The sequence below is a fragment of the Dipodomys merriami genome, unplaced genomic scaffold (assembly GCF_024711535.1).
Source record: "Dipodomys merriami isolate MVZ:Mamm:240054 unplaced genomic scaffold, mDipMer1.0.p SCAF_26, whole genome shotgun sequence".
Lineage (NCBI taxonomy): Eukaryota > Metazoa > Chordata > Mammalia > Rodentia > Heteromyidae > Dipodomys > Dipodomys merriami.
In genome coordinates this window covers 17,898,155-17,921,654 of record NW_027204048.1, presented here as the reverse complement: position 1 = coordinate 17,921,654, position 23,500 = coordinate 17,898,155, and the positions used below count along the sequence as shown (strand labels likewise).

The window sequence follows — 23,500 nt, the reverse complement described above, 5'->3', positions numbered from 1 at the left end:
TGAAGGCATCTTTGACAAAAGAAGCAAGATCTGTCATTTGTAAGTTTTCTTGTTCTAAAGAAAGTAGTTATATTCTATAGATATAAATTATGTAAATAAAAGTTATTTGATACCAAAAAGAACCTACACTACCCCACAAATCAACTTCAAAATGAATAAATTAATACGAGAATTAAGAACTGTGGCCAGACATAAGATAAAATGTTCTGTATCATAAGAGCAAGAAGACTAAAATATAACAATAATATGAAGAAAATTGCATGGGCAATTAAAAGATTTCAGTATAATGAGACCTGGTTTATGTTTTATCTGGAAAGACTCGGTATTATAAAAAAAAATTCCTCCTCTTAGACTGCAAGTAAATTCAAATTAAATTTCCATGTGTGCTCTACATATATTAACATACACTATAAGGGCTCAAGATGATGATAAGGCTTATAGTTAGCATGCTCAAGACCCTATGAAAGAGAGAGAATGAGAGAGAGAAAATATAAATAAAATAGCATCAGTTTTATAAGTCTGAGAAATTTTTCATTGATGAGTGAAAAAAGGTAGAGACTTTATTTAAAAAAAAAAAGAAGTGGCTCATCAATGATTTAATCTATTTGGAAGATAGTTAAAATAGGTTTTTGTTTTTGTTTTCCTTTGGTCAGTTGTGGGGCTTGAAACTCAGGGCCAGGGCTGTCCCTGAGCCTCTTTGCTCAAGGCTAGAGCTCTACCACTGTGAGCCACAGCTCTACGCTGATGAATTGGAGATAAGAGTCTCATAGACTTTCTTGCCCAGGCTGGCTTTGAACTGCCATCCTCAGATCTCAGCCTCCTGAGTAGCTAGAATGACAGGCGTGAGCCACCAACTCCTGGCTAGGATTTTTGTTTGTTTGTTTGCTGCATTGGGAATTGAACTCATGGTGTTGATGCTTGCTAGGCAACATTGTGCCATAAGTTCATAGTCCTGTTCTACTGACTGGTTTCTAAGCAGCAGTCTTTTATGCACCATTCGCTCAAGACTGCAATATTCCTACGGTGCTGGGGAAGACATGACACTCAGCACTGTTTCCCTGGTTGCTGGGATAAAAGGTGTAAGGTACTGTGCCCAGCCATTGGTTGAGATGAGTTTTAAACTCCACACACACCTCCACACAAGTAGCTATCATTACACACACCTCTACACAAGTAGCTATCAGTACAGGTTTAAAAATAGTTTCAAATTTAACTAAATAAAATAAGCTAAAATAAGTTCTAGATGAGTTAATGGCTGAACAATTAAAGTCACTATTTAGTTGATAATAAAGGGTACAATTTGTACAAAAAATTACAAATGTTATATCTAAAACGTCACTCTACATTCTGCCATAGTGTTCCTGGTTAAAAATACTACAAAATACCAATTATGTCTGGGAATGTGTTTTCAGCAAACAAGAGTATAAGGCAGCAACACAGACAATTCTTACAAACTGGTAAGAGAATCATTGCCACCTGGAAGGTAAAAATGGGTATAAGAGAGTTGTATTTAAGTGAGAAATCACAGGTGAAAAATGTCTAGATTTAGTTCCATGGTGTGATACACTTCAGTCCAGAACTCTGCTAAAGGAATCGCTGAAGATGCAGAAAACGTGGATAAGTATTGTTGATGGTCTGAACCTTGTTTAAAGCAGTGTAGACTGCCCATCTCAGAATATGGCTACGATAACTCACAGTACAATCACAGTAGAGTATTAGCTTTGTACACTACACATGATCGTCTGAATAAGCCACTGAACACACACAGATTTCAGGAAATGGAAGAAACTGTATCAGACTATGGGTTATTATATTGTATTGGTATATTCTGTTTTATAGTGGCATCCTGTCTTATGACATCGTCTTACATGATGCCACACGGCACAGGTGATGCATACATTTTCTTGGCAGTGGCCCCTCGGAAGCCAGCTCACCTGCGTAATCCTCGGTTCCATAGTCGTCCGTGGGGTCTTCTACCCGGCTGTAGCGGAAACGCTCCACTTTGGGAAACTCGTTGGTGGGGGAGTACGGCTGCACCGATGTGCCATACAGGACCAAGGACCACTCTTTCAATTTACCTGGAGACGTAAGAATGAAAGCATAGCTTCAGCAAATACTCACTTTTTGTGTGTGTGTGTGCCAGTCCTGGGGCTTGAACTCAGGGCTTGGATGCTGTCCCTGAGTTTTTCTGTTCAAGGTTAATGCTCTCTACCACTTGAACCACAGCACCACTTTCAAGTATTTATTTATTTTTTTTGGAGGGGGGAACAGAGATAGGACACGTAGTTAATTCGGGATAAGATTCTCTAGGACTTTCCTGCCTGGTCTGGTTCAAACATGATCCTCAATCTCAGACTCCTGAGTACCTAGGAATATGGAAATGAGCTACTGATACCTGACCTTTTTTTTTTTTTGTCAGTCATGGGGCTTGAACTCAGGGACTGGGCGCTGTTCCTCAGCTCTTCAGCCAAAGGCTGGCACTCTACCACTTGAGCCACAGTACTACTTTCAGTTTTCTCATGGACTTTCCTGCCTGGACTGGCTTTGAACTGTGATCCTCAGATCTCAGCCTCCTGAGTAGCTAAGGTTACAGGCATGAGCCACCAGCACCGGGCTGGTTAGTTTTCAAATATTGAGTCAAGCACTCTCTACAGAACAGGGTCTCCTACCCAGGGCTGGATTTTCTATTTCTCTTTTCAGTTGCCACAAATAAGCTTCAGAGAGTCACATGGGGAAAGAACTTAGCTACTACTGAGTTTGAGATTACCAGCAAAGATGTGGTTAATATCACAATTTCCATGTTTTATATTTTGGTCAGTTGTGGGGTTTGAATTCAGGGTCCGGGCACTACACTTCTGGGGTTAATTGGAGATACGAGTCTTAACGGACTTTCCTGCCTGGGCTGGCTTTGAACTGGGATCCTCAGAGCTCAGCCTCCTGAGTAGCTGGAATTACAGGTATGTAATTTTCAGATGGCATTTCATATTTTAGTATCCAATGTTCTTTTTTATTTAAATTCTGTTGTAAAGGTGATGTACAGAGGGGTAGGTGACAATTGCATACGTCAGCAAATGAGTACATTTCTCTCTTAACAGTGTCCCTCTCTCCCTTATTTTCTCCAAGTTTTGACCCTCCCAAGTTGTATAGTGTATTTCCAACACAGTGTCTAGTGGATATCACTGTTCAATTGATTCACCTTTTGTCCCACCATTTCTGTGCTTCAGATAAACTGGGTCCTGGACCTGATGCTTGAACTCAAGGCCTGAGCGCTCTCCTTGAGCTTTTATGCTCAAGATTAGCACCCTACCTCTCTGAACCATAGTTCCATCTTCTACTTTTTGGTGCTTAATGGGAGACAGGAATCTTACAGACTTTCCTGTCTAGGGTGGCTTTGAAATGTGGTCCTCAGATCTAAGCTTCCTGAGTAGGTAAGATGGCAGCATGAGCTACTAGCCCCTTGCTTAGACACTGGCACCCAGTGACCATATAGTTTTGAGAACTAGAATATGTGCAGATGGATCAAGATGTATATGAAATAAATAGCATAAAGAGGGGTGATACTGGTATCTAGTGCTGTTTTGGTTGGGATGTAGCTCGTGTGTTGCACACTTTATCTGTAGTGTGTTGGGTCTACTGGAAGATAACGAGGTCAGGGACTGAGCTTTTGTGAGTGGAGGAATTAATTCTTTATAAGCAAGGCTGTCCCACATGCTCGGTCTCTGCCACACAAGCTCTGTCACTCTGGCCTGTACTCTTTCCACTAGGATGGCATCCACTTTAAAGGGCATCACTTATGCCAGCCAGTCAGATGCTAGCATCGAGTTCATGAGTGCTCGGAACTATGTCAGTTAGACCTTGGTATAAAACTATGTCAGACAGACCTTGGTATAAAATACCAAGATGGGTATTCCATCTCAGAAACACAAAACGAACACCAGTGTAAAATACTCTTTGAACACAATACAGACTCCATTGTTTTCGTCTACACTATAAATGGATTAAGGGCAAAATGATTTCTCACCTGGGGTCTTGAAATTCCTCAGCTGCGAGGGGGTATCATACACTTCAAGGACCCAGTCACCGGCAGCCCGTTCTCCCCAGCAATGAATGGTCATAAACTCCCAGTTTTTAAATCCTTCCATGGAATGATCAAATAACCTGAAAAAGACAAGGAAAATTCCGTTACCTCCTTAGGTTCCAGTCATGCTTTTAAGACCCAGTGAGGACAGACCATTCAAGATAAGCTCAAAGATCTTTTTTGTATCTGTCGGCACATTCAGTTGTGTACTGGAGCTTGTGTTTATTCTGGATGTCACATTTGTCCTAGGTTATTGTGTTACATAAGGGCTGGCCAGGCAAATGCACCTTCATAAGGGCAGACACCATGAGAGATTAAACTAGGCAGGAAAGATAGCTCTAGCCCTGTCTTAGAAGCAGCTATGTCCAGGTGCTGGTTTTCAGCGGAGAGGGCACCAAAGGTCTCCAGTTACTGGATGTTGATGGCTACTGAGAATATTCCAGCCACTCTCCTGGCTCTAATTGTAGGCTGCCTGAATACATGAATGGTTAAAAAGTGATTTTCTAGGCAGATCTTCCCCTTGGGAAGAAAAAGGGGGAGCCATTTGAAAAACAGACTTAATCTTAGAAAACTGATCTTAAAAATGATTTTATCCATGTTTGATCAAAATGCTGCAAGCTGGATGTGTGGCTTAAGGAGGTAGAATGCCTGTCTTGAGTAAAAAGCCAAGTGCGAGCACGATGTTCAAGGTCCAACACACACACACACACACACACACACACACACACACACACACACACACACACACACACACACACACTCAGAGTACTGTAACTGATCCTCAAGAGAATTAGGAAGACACGTTTTTGGGCTAAGAAGAAATTTCTGGGTTGTTATGTAATCAACATGCACCACACAATCCCTTGCGTAGCACCTGAGATGTTCATAAACTGGGGAAAGGTACACAAAGCAGAGATGGAGAGGAGGGGTTGTGCCAGCCTGGCCTTCTTGCTGGGGACACTATGAAGGGAAGTCTGTTGACATTGAAATGGATGCAGAAGGAAAAACACTTCAGAACTCCTTTCCCAACCGCTCCACAGCTCTTCCTTGAACTCTAATTTGTTGAAACCACGGTGGCATTTGGAGCAATAACATGTCACACACAATATCTCTCCAAGAGCGCTGAACTTAAAAGGCATTCCCAAACAGTTCAGACAGAACACTGGATGCCTTGCCTCACATCTGAAAACTACAAAGGAGACTGCGGCTGGCATCATACGGGGGGCAAGTCTTGTTTCCATCCCTGCGGCCAACTTATAATTTCACATGGGTCACTTGAGGGCTGAATTAGTAGGCTCTAGATCTTTCTCTTTCTGCTCTTTCTTGTCTACCTTTGAAATCGATTCCTTGCCGCTACCCACCAGTCTCAAGCCACATTTGGAACAACAAAATTAAATAGAAACTGGGTACCAAAAAAAAAAAAAACTTGAAAAAAGAAAGATATCTGTAATTTACAACTCAAGTAACTATTTCAAAGCCCAAGTATCAGTGGCCTTGTTTATGTCTGGGCCCACCCTGCTTTCTTCACCTTACAGAGATGGAATGTTCATTGATTTCACAGGCATGCAGAAGTTAAGGAGAACGAAAATGACAGGGGTGATTGTGTCCGCTACTGAGTACTCACGTTTCCAGTTTCACATGATCCTTGGTAACTATGGAGATGGTTTAAGCAGGTAGACTTCACACTAGGATTCTAATTCATCCTTTTGATTATTTTGTACTTTTAGTAAAAGGAAAACTAAAGCTGCATCTTGCCAGGTGCCGGTCACTCATGCCTGCAATCTAGCTTGATACTCAAGAGGCTGAGATCTGAAGATTTTGGTTCAAAGCCAGCCTGCGCAAGAATATTCTATGAGTGAGACTCTTATTCTTAATCAACCGCCAAAAAGTTGAAAGCAGAGGTGTGGCTCAAGTGGTAGAGTGCCAGCCTTGAGCGAAAAAGCTAAGGGACAGTGGCCAAGCCCTGAATTCAAGTCCCACTAGTGGCAAACACCAACTGCATTCTTTGCATATAACAAACGCTTGATGATGGTGATGACGATGATGATAATGTGGCTTGATACTGTGAAGAACCTATTTGCCAATATGACAATAGCGTATGGAACCGCGGAGAGCTAAGGCAGATTCTTACTATGGGGTAGCTATCCTCAACTAGAAAATGTAAGGCCCAGTTTGAAGGTCTATACTTTGCGACAGGGGCAGACCTGACACTGTGTGTGTGAGCATAATAACAACAGTGCCAGTGTGCTGAAAGCCCCCAGGGCTGAACTCTGTGCCTGTATCCACATTTCCTGGGGCAGCGAAAGTCAGCCCCATCCATGTTGACTTTACATTCACATGCTCAGTGAAATGATCTACACAGTAGCACAGGTTATACAGCCAGTTGTTAAAATTATGCCCTGCAGCTCTGTTCCCATGAGTGGTTTTCAAATAAATTACTTTAGATGAACCTTGGTTAAAAAAAGAAGACTCCCATTAACTGTAGTACAGCTTTCTGAGGAATTAACTCAGGAAATAACTCATATAATTACTGTATGGCTTTTTGTCCCTCCCTTCTACTTAAAGAGTCTAATGTATCAAGGATACAACATTTTTAATGATGTTACAGAAACTGAGTAACAAGGCATTTTGTAAGTAGTGACGGCCCTGTATTATCCTGTAATTATTTCTAAAATTGTAAAAGGATCTTAACTTCAGAATCACCCACAGCTACTCAAACAATATTTATCACTACAGATGTAAACATTAGACCAATATTCTTTGAAGATTTTTCTTTTCTGTTTTCTCTTTAGCTTATTAATTTTTATGTACTTTTGTAAGGCTTCATCATAATTTAAAACACTATTTATAGAATGATTAAAGAACTCATTTGGGGCAAATGTAACTGAGGTTGTGTATGTGTGTGTCTCTCTCTGTGTATATGTCTGTATAGACAGTTAACTTCTGTAAGATTTAGATGCTTTACTTTTGATTATAAGGTATTTAACACATACAGTTCTCTTTCTCCTAATCTAACTTGCTTGTTTAAGAAAAGCTGAGAGCTGGGTGCTGGTGGCTCAAGCCTATAATCCTAGCTACTCAGGAAGCTGAGATCTTAGGATTGCAGTTCAAAGCCAGCCTAGGCAGGAAAGTCCATGAGACTGTTATCTACAATTAACCACCAGGAAACTGGAAGTGGTGCTGTGGCTCAAAGTGGTAGAGCGCTAGCCTTGAGCTGAAGAGCTGAGGGACAGCATTCAGGTCCAGGGTTCAAGCCCCATGACTGACAAAAAAAAAAAAAAGCTGAGAAAAAGGTACTGGTTCTAGAGGTTTGGAAAATCTAAAAGAATGACATGCATATTAGTTTCAAGTCATTCACTAACTGCCCCCACCCCCCAGCCACATTCCTCTTTGGAGACAATATGATGGAAGAATTTAATGTGGTGGAAGATTTATTCCAACTTAGAGAAGATGGCTTTTATCTAAAAATCCGCTTTATATTATCATCTCCTTTGTAAATGACTTGCTTAGCATTGAACAACATACTACCCACAGATCTTTTTTATGACACAAAAATAATAAAAAATATATGTATAAAAGCTAAATGAGTTTAATTTTTGGTCAGTTGTGGGGCTTGAATTCAGGGCCTGAGTGATATTTGCTCAAGGCTAGTGCTCTTCTACTTTGAGCTCTGGCATTCTGGTGGTTAACTGGAGATAAGTCTCAGGGATTTTCCTGCCTGGGCTGGCTTTGAACCATCATCCTTAGACCTCAGCCTCCTGAGTATCTGGGATTTTAGGTGTGAGTCACCTGAGTGTGGATCTATGTGATCTTTTAAATTAAGACTGAGGGATGGTTAAGAGACAGGTACCTTCATTCTTTCCTGGGAACATACTAGAAATGATATTCCTTGGGGCTTGCCCCAGACTAATAGACCCAGCAACTTTGGGAGGGGCCTAGGTTTGATGAACCACTGATTTTGATAAGCACTATGTAAATAGAATACCACTTACTTATAAACTAAGCTCTCACTGTAAGATTAAGATAGCTTACTAACAATCTTCTGAGGCACACACCATTACATCTCTTGTATAAATGAGGAAATTCACTTCTGCCCAACTCTAAAGGTTGGTTTTGAATGAGGGAATCCAGCTCTGCCTTCCTGGAATATGAAACCTTTACTGTAGAAGTATACTTCTCCTGATGAGCCACAGATGCATCCTGATGTAAAGGTGTTCACAGTGATCCATGCGGTTGTCACTCAACAATTTTTGCAGTGTAACAAAAAGGAGTGAAATATACACACTGCATTTTGAACATAGCTAACTACAGAAATGTATGTTTTGTTTTGTTTTTTTTTTTTCAGACTAGAAAGCATACCTCCTTTCTACTTAAATCCATAATTAGAAGCAGAGATACTCTTCTGTAATCAAATTTAGGAAGCAAGGCGAAGTCTCAGCTTTCAGTTCCAGGCTAAAATTTGGAACAGAAAGCCAATACAACCAGGCTAAATCGAAAACCCAAGGAGGGGGAGTGGCAATCATTTTCAGGTGGCTGCTGGGGTGGAGAAGGGACCTCACGGTTCTTTGTCACGCTCACAAATACAGTTGAAAGAAGAATCTGAGGGGACAAGCTTTTGTGAGAAAATCTTTTATTCTGGCAGAATGAATGTGATTGTCATCCTTAAAACCTTCCATTAGACAAACCGCTCTTACCTAAAAGCATTTTCAAAGGAACCCCAGCCACTGTGGCTTCTCCCAACACACCTGACCTCCATAGTCTGCATCCCCGTATACTGAACTGAATAGGCAGGCAGTTTGGCTTTTTGTTAGGGGAGGGACAGAGGCCAAGAAGAATTCTTGAAAGGGTGGATGGGACAGGCAAGAGAAGAACAAAGGAGAGGGAAGTTAGTATCCATTTGTCTACCCTAGGACTGATCTGTTGACCCACAATTCCAAGCCCTTCAATTATCAACGCAGTTTGCCAGGGGAGCTTCCTGCTGAGCTAATGGGGCTGGAGTTCAAGTTGGACTGGAGTTCTGAATGCTGCCGAGAGCCTTCCAGTGCTCAGCACCTGCAGCTTGGGCAAACCATTCTCTTCCAAGCAGCTGCTCTCCACAGGAGCTCGGGTACTTGCCCATCAGCCAGGACAGGGAGCCACCAAGGGGCTCCAGACGGCCCACATAGATGCAGCTGAAAAGGTCCAGCCCTGTGCAGAAAATGTAGTATTGTGGGGGAGGGCAGAAACAGTTCTGAGAAAATCCTTCATTGGAAAGCCCAGGAAAAGAAGGGCGCAGGCATCGTAACCAAAAAGAAAACCCCAGATTGGGAGGCCAAGTGGTTCCCATGCATCTATACTTCAGTGGACTGACTAATCCATGGCATGTCTAGGCTGCTTCAAAATCATTGTTTGTTTGTTTGTTTGTTTTCACACTTCTGCCAGGCTAGCAAAGATGGGCTATAGAGAATTCAATGTCTGGGAGAAAAGGAGTCTGTCTTCCATAGATGTAGGACAGCTGAAATCAGCTAACTCAGCCATGACAAAGCTACATTCGTTGTCATGTCACACTGGCCCTGCTGTGGACTTTGTTTAGTCTTTGATTATTCATACACTCTAACTCCACTCCTTGCTTTCTGTGCCTTTGCTCAGGTAGCTTAAGTTCTTTGGTTGCCTTTTGAGAGATGAGTCTCCCTGTGCAGACCAGGTGGGCCTTGAATTCGCATTCATCTGACCTCCTGACAAATTCTACCATGGCTCATTAACAATCTACAGTTCCTTGACATAAAAGGCAAGTGTCCAGCAGAGGATCTATGACTCACCGATTCTTGCTAAACTACGACTTTAGTCATGTTTTCCTTGAGGAGAATAACTGCCTTGCACAGTGACATAAAGGATGCCAAGAGCATACCAGCGCTTTCCTTCATCCTCTGTCTCTCTCGTGTTCCCAAATCTCAGCTTCCTACCTAGGTTGGTATTTGAACCAGGGTCAAGGTGAGAAGATATCAGATCTCTATGCCCCTAGTTTTCAGGCAGAACTTGCCTCTAAAACAATGAATGTCTCAGAATGTGTAGGAAGGGGGAAAAGAGTCAAAAGAAAGGGTCTTTCAACATAGTGTCTAGTGAGTATCACTGCTGCAATTGTTAACCCTTTTTTCCCTCCCTTTCTGTGCTCCTCCCTTCCCCTCCCCAAACAGAGAAACACAAGACAAAAGGTACAGAAAGCAAAAACAGCCACAAGGGAGAAAACAAAAACAAAAAGCAAATGAAATCAAAACAACAATAACAAAAAATAACAAACCCCTTTCTATATTGACAAATGAACTATATACTTTCGTGGGAGAGGAAGATTATGAGAGAAAAATTGGGAGAATATGAGGGAAGAGGTGATACTTCAAAAAGAAATGTACTCATTAGCTGGCTAATGTAACTGTAACCCCCTCGGTGCATCACCTCTATAATAACAATAATAAAAAAAGAGAAATAGTCTTCCTTTAGTTTCCTGGGTTAGAGGAGGTGCTACCAGTACCTGCACTGTAAGACAGAGGAAATAGGCCACCCTAGAAAGTGGCTGTAGGTGGTTTGGGGACTGGTACGGCTGTTTCCCATTATATATATCAACTGTCCTGAGTAGTGTATTCAGGGAGCTTTAGACAAATAAATTCATAACATCCTTTCTACCTATTGACACCTTCAGCCCTTTCCAATCTTACTACTTCTTTATTGATGGCTACATCTTCTCAAGATTCAGCTGGAAGATGTACAAAATGCAAGATGTGGTAGATCGGGGCAATCTGGGTGCAATTTTAATGAAGGAAATGGATGTCAATCTTGTATGCATTGCTCTCTGAGCATCCCAAGTGCTTTTTTCTCATCTCTAATGCTGGTCACAAGGGACCCTTGCATTAGGTAATTTGCAAAGCCGATGTCAGGTGTAGAGGGATGCATTTGAGACTGGAGCCAGTGACCTTGGAATCCAGCAAATGTCTGTTTTGGAACCCGTAGGTCCTCTGCCCCCAAGTTTTCCCACTGACATTATTTTGAAGGAAGTTAATACTAAACAGGAAAGATGAAGGAAGGACCAAGACACTTGAATTACCCAAGCAAACAGCAACAGTGGATGATGGCCACATGTATGTGAAGCAAATCTAGAATCTTTCAGTGTTTGATCAGGACAGTCTGTCCAGTCAACAGAAGGTGAATAATATTAGAGATTAAAAAATAGTAATAAAGGTTTTCCCTTGCTTGGGTAACAATGGTTGGTAAGACCTCCATAAATCATATAATTGCTTGCTGGAAAGAAGTGACAGGCAGGTAAGGGCAGTCACCTGGCAGGCCGCAGCAGGAAAGGGAATAGAAGAATCCAATGTCAAGAGACACTTACGTTTCTTGCACCTGCATACTTCTTTCTAGCGAAGCTGCACTTCATAGATAAAGCATGAAGCCCAAGTTTTTCCAGGCCCAGGAGGCGATGTTGGTTTTATAAGAAGAATACAGAAAGTCTAAGCACAGAAATCAACCCCATTGAATATTTCTAGCTCTGTACTTTTAAACACTCACCTAGAGATGCTATGGCTTAATTTTTGCCACTTTTTAATATAGTGGGTCAAGTATTGAACTATAAAAAAGTAGCTGGCCAGGTACCTGTCACTTATATCTGCAATCCCAGCTACTCAGGAGGTGGAGATTTGAGGATCATGGTGCCAAGCCAGCCCAGGCCGGAATGTACGTGAGACTCTTATCTTCAATTACCCAACCAAAGGCTGGAAGTGGAGCTATGGCTCAAGTGGTAAATTGTCAGCCTTGAGTAAAAAAGCTGAGGGGCAGCATCGAGGGGCACTGAGTTCAAGCTCTAGTACTGACACACACACACACACACACACACACACACACACACACACACACACACACACACACACACACGAAGCATCACGTGAATGAGTTCTGTAAGACAACCTGACCGTTCCCATTGACAACTCCCATGCACGGAGCAAAAGAAAACTTGTGCCTGAACGTTCTGGACTTATTCTTTTGGCAAGATTCCAGCTTGTATACCATCATTACTTTTCTGTGGACAAAATGTATGAGAATAAGAAGAGGAAAAGGAAAGATAGGAGAAGCTGGCATCCATTAGGTAATGAAGACTGAAGGGAGCAGTCCTGAGAACAGCGCCAAAGGCCACCCCTGGCCTCTTGAAGTGGTTGTCAATCATTCTGCAGCATCCTTCTATTGCCCAACTATGAGATGCCACACTCCAGCCTCTAGATGGCGACATCATGTCCTTCCCATCCTCCTCAGATGACCCCCAGAGAAGGACGCAGGAGCTGCTGTCCCTTTCTAACCTAAAAGACAGCTCAGGGCTGTTGTGACAGAGACCATCGCTGTACCTGTTGGCCAAAAGCTGCGATCTGGTTCCGGAGGGAGAAGTCAGGTAGATGGCTAGATCTCCTCTTCGAGGGTGGGTGATGGTAATGCGTACGACTACATGTTCCAGGTAGTTGACATGGTGGTTGGAGTTGTCAGAACAGCCAGAGGCTTTGTAGATGGAACGGACAGCGCTGTTGGGGCGAATGGTCCTGCCGGAGAGAGAGGAATGAGTTGGAAGACGTTGTATGGCAGAGCTCAGGCAAACGAACCCGGAGGCTTGGAACAAGTGCCCCAGCAAAGCAGCTTAGTCATGGGACACTAAATGGCAACCTTGCCAGCAAACAAATGATTGCGTCACTGGTTAGACCGGGAGACAGGAAAAGGGGGAGTAAGGTTCTTCTGTCTGTTGAGGTGCGGGAATCACACTTGAATAAGCATAGCAATCACTTCCAATAGCCCCGATATCTAAGTGGCTGACTGTAGGTCTGGAGTAGACACCAAGCATTTTTGTTTCTGATCTGTTCCTAGGTGACAGTGACATTGTTGACCTCTGGAATACACTTGGAGAACTACTGTGCTGTGGTAGAGTGGAGGCTTGGGGGTGGGGGTTCTCACAACCTGATTCCAGTTCTGGGCCCTACCAACTTCTTACCAACAGTCATGTTTTCCTAGCTTCTGGCCACATTAGCCCTCGTTCAACTCCTGGCATAATCCAAGTTGACTGGAGATAAGCAGCATCTCACAAACTTTTCTGCCCAGGTGGCTTAAGCCAAGAGCAAAACATGAATGAGGCTATTCATGGGATTTAGCAACTGGTGTGAATTCACATAACTGTTAACACAACTAATACAATTAACTACATTATTGTGACTTAACCATGAGTACACCTCCAAGTGTAGATGACTAATACTGAGGAATAGGTCCTCCAATCTCTGAGCAAAGTACAATCTCCCTTTCTCGACATTTGCCTTCTGAACAACACGTTATGGAGTTCAGTTCCTAGAACATCAAGTTCAGTGTTGAAGTACACAGACTTCTGAAGAAATTTTTCTCCATCAAATATTGGGCAGTAGAAAGCTTTGGGAGGTCCCCGGGGAAGGACTCCCCCAGTACTATTTCACAGGAAACCTCTCTTTGAAGGATGTTTGTATTCTACTCGTGGGGATTTGGAATCCTAGACGTTCTCCCATGATTTTGTAACCACCTTAGAAAGAAACGGCAGTACTAATGTCTAGATTCCATGGGCAACAAAGAGCTGTGGTGAAATGGTGCTGGCCATAGGTCTGGGGACAGTTTCGGGACACTGAGTGGCAGGAAACCTTACTTGATCTGTCGGTCTGTGCTCTCCACACATACGTGTTGCTGAGGAACTGTGGTCCACTTCTCCGCCTCCATCACCATGGCTTCTGCATCCATCAGTCCAAATCCATAAAGGTGGCTCACTGTCAAAGACAGGAAGCTGGTTAGCATCCATGCAGTTAGGAGCAACCTACAATTCCACACATGTTGAGCGACAATGTCACTCACACCAAGACCCCAGACATCCCAGGGGTTCAGAGTTAGGGATTGGGCCAAGATGAAAAAATCCCAACCCAAACCATCATCCTAACAACAAGAAAATAAGGTGATGATAAATTATTCACTGATTATGTGTTCCTACATGCTGGAAAGTGGCCTACAATTTTTACATGGAGTCTTGCCAACAGTCTAAGGATGGTAGTCTGGTTGCCATCAGAGGAACAGAGAATCTTAGCAGAAGTGGACCCACATATTGGTGATGAAGCTGGATTCTAACCCACAATGTTTGCACCAGGCCTGCGCTATTCACTATTTGCCTTAGAAAATAATGGCACAGCTGCTTTTGTACAATAAAACCACTAGTAGCTTTAAAGGAAGGTGATAAGATATCCAGTTTCTGAGAGTAAAACTCACATGCAAGAAATATCAGTTTTTTTTGCCATATCTAGTAAATTAGGTTAAAGACCCCAGAAAACATAAAATTGCCTTTATTCCAGTGTGTGAAAAATTCCTTCAATCATATGCATAAAATATTTGGAGGCCTCTAGATTTTTAGGGCAGCTCCTTGTCTTTGCAGCTGCTAGTTCTCAATTAGAATACTCATCGAGCCAAAGCTGAATTTGATAGAACGGTTTCAGAAATGTCAATTAGGCACAGAAATATTTTTATGATGACTCAGCAACATTTACTTGTGCAGTACTTTCCCCAAATGCTTTAAATTCTCAGGTGAATACTTAAAATCTTCATTCTCTTGTATTATTATCTTCAGCACTAAGTCATGCTTCTATCAGATTAGGCCTAGTATAATTTTCAAATTTCGTTATATTATACAAAAAGTTCTACAGCTGCATGGCTTTATGCATTATTTAAACACACTAAAGCTTCAAACTTGTGGTGTTCTATGCTATTGTCTTACATGACTCTGAAAACAACCCCCTCCCCAAACATTTTGCTTTCACTAAGTCAGAGGATGATCCTTCTATCTCAATGCTTTTGCTCATGCTGAGCCCTTGGCCTGAAATTCCCACATTATTTCTTTCTTCAGAGTCAAACCCCACTCTTTAAAGTTCCTTGAGGACAACTTGGTCTATTTTCTCCTGCCTTAAGTATTCTGTGACCAATAAAAAGATCAAGAGATTTATTGAAATTCAACCATCTGTGACCAATAAACACTCCTGCTTTGCCCTTCTATTTTGTCAACTCATTTGCTCTGTCCATCCATCTATCCACCCATCCATCCAACCATCCATCCATTGCATCCAGTCACGCATCGATTCATCCATCATCTTTGAATTTCCTCTATGAGTTCCCACCTATGCTGTAGGTAATGCATTAGACACTGAACTTTTGATCTATGTTGTCAGTTGAATTGCTAAGTAAGTCTGTCTGTACATATGTATCCCTGTATCCCAACTCTTCTATAATCTACTTGGAGGCAGGAAATAGGTTTTCTATTTCTTTAGAGCTTTTGTGAATATATGCACAAGGAAATACAAAGACATTAGAGGAAATTGTGCTAGGATTCAGTAATCATATAATTCTAAGCAATATTTCCTTAATTTGGGTCTTTTCACTGGGTATTTGTGTATGTCCCAGGTAAGAAGATCTGAGTAAAGACCTATACAAATGGAAAGGCTCATTATTTTGCAGGTACTTAGTTAGACAAGGCATACTGAATAAATAAAAGTAAATCTACTTTGTTATAGCGAGGATATATATAGCAAGTGGATTTTTATTCATGCATGCTTTTGCCACTTTTATTATTCATCATTTTTTCTTTTTAAAATGTTTTCCTGATTAAAACTTAATGTAACTTCATTTTTAATATCTCAAAATATATCCAGAAAGGAATATAGAAGTGAAGTCACTGATAAAACCTGGTAAATAAATAATAAAACCTGTAACTCCTCTGAACAATATGGTGTATTTTGTTTTCGTTATATAACCGTATGTCAGAATACTATAAAAGGACAGGTCATAAGATCTGTCTCCTTATGATCTGGGAGAAAACTGAAATTTCAGCTATGAGATGAGAAGGGCAAGGAGAGAGGGAAGTTAGGAACCACTACTGGACAGGTGGACTAAGCTGTCAATGTCCAGAGCCGGGTGACTATAAGTCACATTAACTTACTATGTATTTTATAAAAAGTAGAAGAGAGGAGGTCAAAAGCTTTATCTATAAAGGAATGATATGACATTGATCAAGATATACTGTATTCATCAACTGCTGTGTTAAATAGCAGTTCCTTTATACAATTACGGAAAGATCATAGAAAGTAGTTTTTAAAATGATAGCTAGAAAGACCACCCTGGAGGGCTGGGAAGGTGGCTCAGTGGTAGAGCGCTTGCCTTGCATGCATGAGGCCCTGGGTTCGATTCCTCAGCACCACATAAGCAAAAAGAATAAAAAGCCGGAAGTGGTGCTGTGGCTCAAGTGGTAGAGCACTAGCCTTGATCTGAAGAGCTGAGGGACAGCGCCCAGGCCCAGAGATCAGGCCCCATGACCAGAGGGCCCCCCCCCAAAAAAAAAGAAAGAAAGAAAGACCACCCTGGGGTGGCGGCCACAGATTGTATGTCATATGTCATATGTGCTCCATAAACATGCATAATTATTACATGCTAATTAACAGCAACTTAAAAAGCTAAAGTTGGAGAAAAGTTGAGCTTACGCAAATAAAATGGTGGAGATCTTGTGTTACCATTCATGTGTTGTGTATGTATTTTTCCAGGTGTCATTTCATCATATGTACCAGGCATATTCTACGGGGTATTTTTTCCTTGGGGAAATTGAAATGTCCCCCAGAATGAAATTACCCCAGGTTATACTAGACCATTGACCATTGTTCAATATGCAACATTTCCCATGTTGGTGTCCAGTGGATTTAGTAGAGTACAATGCACTCACTATTTTATTCCAGTGGAGGGGAATAAGATGAAAGATTAATTGGTATAGGTGGAGGTGTAGAGAAAGGAGAGCTCTGGGCAATCTCAAGCAGTTCCTCACTTGAGCTCCAGCTGAAGCGCATTCGCCCTTCCCAAGCTTTTCCCAGTAACTGTTCTGATACCATGAGGATATAATGAACAAAAAGAGTTATCGAATACAAAAAACACTACATGTTTGTTAAGCAACCACTTGAGGTAATAGAAAGCACCCTGAGTCTTTATGAAGGCCATAAATTTGTTTCCTTTGACAACTCAGTTCCTATCCTCCCAGGACAAGGTCTGCTTAGGAAAAGAGGTTGAGAAGTTCAATGACAGATTGGCAGGTGAGGGGACAAGATCACACAGTGCTGGTCATGAGAAAACTGGATTAAACAAATGAAGGACATTGGGTCAAGGATGGAGATTTCTAGTATTTTGCAAAAGTCAAAATTGTGGTGCAGCCTACCAAATACTTATTCAAGTTCTTTCTATTTTTTTCCCCTTTGGGGCTGTCGATATATCAACTACGTAGTTCACGTGACAGTGGTTTGGCTTAGTGGATGTGTTGGACACATAAGCTCCTTCAGCTGTGGGGTCAATAGAAGAAATAGCATTGAACAGTTTGGAGGTAATAATTATGTTTTAAATAATTCTCTCACACATGTAAGTAGGGCAGCAACTGAGGGCTCATAAATAGGACTATTTATTCATTTGCTACAAGTATTGCTTGCTTTTCTTTTGGAGGGGTGGGTACGGGGGCTTGAACCCCACCTTATGCCTGCTAAGAAGCCACCCTACCATTTGAGTTCGAACCACTCTGCTAGTCTCACTAGCTTTTATTCTGAGCAATCCAAAGACTGCCTGGCTAAAACCCTCAAAGACGGGCAAGAGACTGCAGGAAAATAGGTAATGCTTTCTGGCGGGTGTGCCACCATTATCTGATGAGCCCAGAAACGCTGAGAAGCCAATCGCTAAGACACAACCAAGTTATCACACAGTTTGAAAGCAGATACAGTTAATTTAGGAAACAGCTTTAGCTAGAAGGTCCAATAAACTCAGTTCTAAAGAAAAGCTAGAAAGCTCAGCACGAAGCAAAAACGAGAAAGTTTTGAACACAAGAAGCTTTAACCAGGGGAATTTGGGAACGTCCATCTCTTTCAGTGGACCATTCTCCTTAGAGTCAGCTGTTTCAATTGTCTGTCTGTACACTGAGTGAATATATCATGACTCCAAAAGAACTATTAGTAAAAACACTAACCAAGGAGTTGATTGGTTAAAAACAAGAGTAGTTTGCTAATTTGGGGGGGGGTGTTCCTGCAGTGAATGAGTCTCTTTCTGCTACCAGCTGTCAGATGCACAAAGTATTACTCAGTGTGCGATGAGAAATGAGGGCAGCAGCAGCCCTCCACCAGAACCGGGGAGAACGTTAACATTTTGCCTGTGATGCGCACAAAAAGTGACTGTAGTTCATGGATGAAGATTTAATGTGAAAGCCTGGTATCTCTTCCATCTAGGAAGGAGTTTCTGGTTCTTCTGGTCTGGTCATCCGGGTTTGCCCAGGACTTTCCTTATGTTATGATCACATATCCTGTGTTTGAGGAATTTCTCATTCCTGAACATACCAGGGGATTGGCCATTTTACCTGAACCTAAGATGGAAAGGCGAGGCTGTGATGGGCTGCACAGAACCCTCCCAGTTGTTCTTTTTCCCCCTGTACCTTGATGAATTTTGAGATAGAGTCTCCCTTGATCATTTCCCAGGCTGGCCAGAGCTGTGACCCTTCTCCTGTGCTTTCCCACATTGCTGACCTCCCCTGCCCCCGAGTCATTGTATTCCCAAGGTAGCTGAGATGGCTTCTGAAGAGCATCTCTGAGCTGTACACACAACCCCTTCAATCTGAGTTTCCCAAGCAGCCCGGGTAACAGACCTGCGCTACTACACCGGCCTTCTTACAACTTTGAATAGTAAATAACCGAGTTACAAAGGGCAGAGAGTTACCCTGAAGCTATATTTGTATTTGTCAACAATGCATCAACGTGGGAATGACAGCTAACAGACAGGCTTGATTTTGTGGTTATTCAAAAGTGCTGATTTCAATATACATTACCAGTACAGGCTGGCATCCTTACTGGGAAAAATCCAAACTCTAAAAGTTTTTGAATGCTGACATCATGCCACACGTGGAAATGTTCGTATTTGGTTGCATGTGACAGGTTATGTCCAAAATGATAAAGAACTAAAGTACTATATAAAATTACCATTAGGTTATTTAGGATGCATAAATGAATTAGACCCCATTTCATTGTGCACATTCAAGAATCTGAAATCCAAAGCACTTCTGTTCCCAAGAATAAGGTATACACAGCATGAATAAGCTAATAATTGACTCGGTTATTATTCCACTGTGTTGTGTTGTGTAACACCTATTCCATATTTAAACATATGCCTACACTGAAGATCCAAAAGAAACCAAAAATAATTTGCACCTCAGTCAATTAAAGGGTGAGAGAACAATCGCATTAGGATACAATAGAAGGGAATTAAAGACACCAAAGTGGGTAATTACATTAAGTCTAACAGAACTTCAAAAGAAGTAAGACACCATTAGACCAGTGCTGGTGGCTCACACCTGTAAGCCTAGTTACTTTGGAGGCTGAGATCTGAGGATTACAGTTAGAAGACAGCCTAGGCGGGAAGGTTTGTGAGGGACTCATCTCCAATTAAGCAAGCATGCATGCACACACACACACACACACACACACACACACACCATTTAAAATGAAAAGTAATGGATATGTAGGAGCCTATGGAGCCTTGCATACAGTGACCACTTAGATGATGTTAGCTGAGGCAGATAGTTGTGCCACATAAACTGAGTGGTAAGTGCTTGCTACCTGGCTTGAAGGTTGATGCATGAACTCTTTAGTTTGATGCACATGCAGACACAGGGAATGCATTCCAAGGGCCAGGACTGAGCCTCCCGCTAACATAGTCAACGAGGCCATCATACTGTGGTTTTCAGATAGGGTCTCACCCTTTTGCCCAGGCTGACTGTCACAGTATGATTTCCCCCACTCTGCCTCCTGAGTAGCTGGGATTACATGCATAAACCACCATGCTCAGAATGTTGAATAATTCTTTAGGGCACTGTTGCCATGAAAACCAGGGGAAGGGGGAGCTGGAGATCAGTGGTTTGCATTGGACGGGGAAAGTGGGGAAATACCTCGGGAAACCAAGTGGGTCCATCAGAGTGTGGGAGAACTGAAGAACCACCAGGATGGCTGGAAGTCACCCACCACCACCACCAACGAAGTTGCTGCAATTCTGTTCTACCTGGGAACAGACCACCAGAATCTGTGTTCCAGGCTGGAGGGAGGCTGCTTGATCTGCGGGTGGGCAGCAATCTGCACTAGAGATCAAAGAGCTGTCCGCAGCTGTGGTTGGCCTAGTACCTTTGGGCTCTGAAACAGCTGCTCCCACCAGGGGACTGCTCTGCCTGTTCTTGTTAATCAACCTGGGCCAATGTGTGGGACAGGAGAAACGCCATGCAGGAGAGAGAGCCTGGGGTCCTGTCCTAAGCACCACACACCCGTGCAAAAGAGCACACGATGAGACCAAGCAGAATGCAAGTTGCTTAGAAGGAAAAGCGGGAAGTCAGCAGACCATACTGAATAGACATTCTTATAACCATCCCTTCTCCCCTGGCCTTCCTCCTCTGACATCTCTGAATCTTGTTCTCTTCCAGATTTGCATGCAGAAAGACAGGTGACCTTCTTAGAGGCAGAAGAACAGTGAGCACACTTTCTTCTGCAAAACGCAGCCTCCCCTGCGGGAGGAAAACAGAGCAACTGGCACCTGTCCTTGCTGTGTGGCTCTGTTTTTATTTTTCCCTTGCTTTTCCTCAAATCCCAGGCTCGAAGCCACAACTGCTGCCAGATCCAAACATGCCAGCCATCACCAGAGCTACTGACAGCTTGCATGTGGAAGGTTTCCAGATACTTGGCTGTCTGTCTGCTGGGGCTGTACTTCCAAGCTCCCCTTGGGAAAGGTTTGTTGAGCAGCTGTTGGTAGTCGAACAGGCTCATCATTATAAAGACAAAGAAGTGGAGTTCAGAAAACACTGCTCTTCAACATAGAGGACGCATCCCATTATTCATGTATCCATACACAACTCATTACACATGCATGTAATATTATGTATTTAATATTTGTTTGTGGCACAGAGTTAAAAAACGAGAGTTCGACCTGCTTCCTCTCAAAGGCCTCTTTTCTGGAAGGAAAGAACAACATGCCAATTTATTTTCTTCTTCTATGGCCAGTCCTCATTTACTTTCTTCCAATATAGTTATAATAAGAAAGTAATTTGCTTCTGGTAATTGAAAAATTTCATGACCACAGGTAGAAAAAGACTACTTTGCCAGCCTGGGCAGACATAGTTATATAGCTTTGGGGCATCTCCAGATTACATGCTTGCTTGTTCTGAGGAAACTTGTCTAGACAAAGATGAGGACAAGATTTTTAAGAAGTACTATGAGGGCCTCTGATCAAGAGTTAATTATGGATTTGGACAAACACGATGGCAGTCCCCTTGTCTGAGATTTTCTGATGTAAAAATCAAGCAATTGATACCATGAGATTTGGGAGCTAATATTTATCTTTTGGGGTTTTCCATTAAATTCTCATAAAAGAAAGGGAAAGAAAATCTAGCTGATATTTAACTTAAATGAGTAACTTTTCACTCTGGTAAACGTGGGTTAGAAGAATTCAGTTACTCCATCCATCCACAGACTGATGCACTAGCGCAGCTGCTGCTCACTGATATTCAGATATTTACAGGTCATTATCACGATGCACAATAAGAAACCACACTCTTCCTGTAGCTGGGGCTGTCATCACCCCATCAGAAGGAAAGCTACCTCAGGTCCTTCTGAGGTTCAAACACATGTTAGATTTCTCATGGACATTCCCGTTCATGTACATAGAACTCAAATAACTTCATGAGCAAGAGTGTTTCTTATGCTGGGTTCTGGGGACTGGGGGCTGACACCTATAATCCTACGTACTCCGGAGGCTGAGATCTTGAGAATCATGGTTTGAAGCCAGCTTGGACAGGAAAACCTGTGAGCCTCTCATTTCTAATTAACCACCAAAAAAGCTGGAAGTGAAGCATGGATCAAGTGGTAGGGTGATGGTCTTGAGCATAAAAGCTCAGGGACAGCACTCAAGCCCTGAGTTCAAACCCCAGGTAACCCCCTCCCCCCAACACACACACATATACACATACATAGACACAGACACATACACAGACATGCACATACACAAGAGTGCTTCTTATCATTGTAAGAAATTTGGGTTGGGAAGAACAGTAGAATTAAGGGGACAGGAAGGAAAAGAGAAAAGGTTGGCGAGAGGGGGGGACATGGAGAGAGATTCTTCCCTCCAAAGCTCTTAGAATATTTTACCTTACTGAATGGCTATGGCTAAAGAAAGGAAGGAAGAGAGGAATTGGTCAATGGTCAGAAAAGAAATTTTGCATCATAGAATGTAGGGAAAGACATGTGCCTGGGAAGATCTAGAACATGACATTCTAGGGGAGACTAAAGCCTTAGCCTTGGGTGAGTGTCTCAAGTCTGCTTCAGAGGAGGAGGTAATCGGGTTTGGGGGAGGTCGTAGTAGGAAACGGACACACTCTATGGGGAATTTTTTAGTTACGAAAGGAAGGATAGGATCAAAACAGGAGGACGGAAATGTTTTTACCCTCTCAGAAGTACAATACACACGGACAGACCTTGCAGGGAGCAAGGTACTGTGTAACCAAAAAGGACAACATATTCAATTCTCCTACACTCCTCATCAAACTGTAGAAGAGCCAAGCTCAAACCATCATTGTTTTCATTTCCCCTAAGGATGACACTTCATTTGCACCATTCAAACACACGAGGGGAAGTTAATTCATTGCATAAGAAGCCTGAATTCAGACAGCAGTTCTCAAAGTAGCAGGTACACTGGAGCCAGCCAGTCTGCTCGGTCCTGTTGGACTGTGTCTGCAGATGCAATAGTATTCCTATCAAGTTCTCAGGTGGTACCAAGCTTGCCAGTTTAGGGATGGCATGTTGAAGATCACTCTGCAGGGGTGGCATCTCTCGGAGAATCCTGGTTAATAAACAGGAACATCTCCAACACAAGGCATATGCATTTGTAGGCACAATCCTAAAATGCCCCTTTCTTCATGCCAAGAACACCAGAAATGAGAGTTGGCAGTATCTTATATGATGACAGTGTCAATTTAAACGTACTACTCCAAACATTTTTGCTTGTCTTCCAAAAACATCAAAGAATAGAGTTTTTAAATTAACCTATGAATACATTGCTGCTTCTCCTTCACGCACAGTTGGCCCAGATGCTTGCTTTTTGGATGCACATTACTTAAGGTAGTAAATTCCACATTGTCAGGACAGTAACAGATTTTGAATTCAGGTAAAAACGCCCACTAAGCATCCAAACACAGATAGAAATAGATACCCTTTACCCGTATGAAGATAGAAATAGATACCCTGGAGTATCTATTTCCTAATCCTACTGCCTTGAAAACAGAAGCGTTTCTTACGTTAGACATGCTATCCAGACGTAAGATGCAGA

The 23,500-nt window shown here is 42.4% G+C and overlaps 1 protein-coding gene across 5 annotated transcripts in view; it reads right to left on the bottom strand.

Annotated features, from left to right (window-relative positions):
- Pcsk5 (proprotein convertase subtilisin/kexin type 5) overlaps positions 1-23,500 on the bottom strand; it is a 394,004-nt gene that overhangs the window by 137,533 nt on the left and 232,971 nt on the right. For all 5 annotated transcript variants that reach the window (XM_070035766.1, XM_070035767.1, XM_070035769.1 and 2 more), the window contains exons 11-14: positions 13,746-13,863; positions 12,442-12,630; positions 4,022-4,158; positions 1,935-2,078 (exon numbers count right to left, since the gene is read on the bottom strand). In XM_070035766.1, the coding sequence (XP_069891867.1) occupies positions 1,935-2,078; positions 4,022-4,158; positions 12,442-12,630; positions 13,746-13,863 (588 nt within the window). The remainder of the gene's footprint in view (positions 1-1,934; positions 2,079-4,021; positions 4,159-12,441; positions 12,631-13,745; positions 13,864-23,500) is intronic.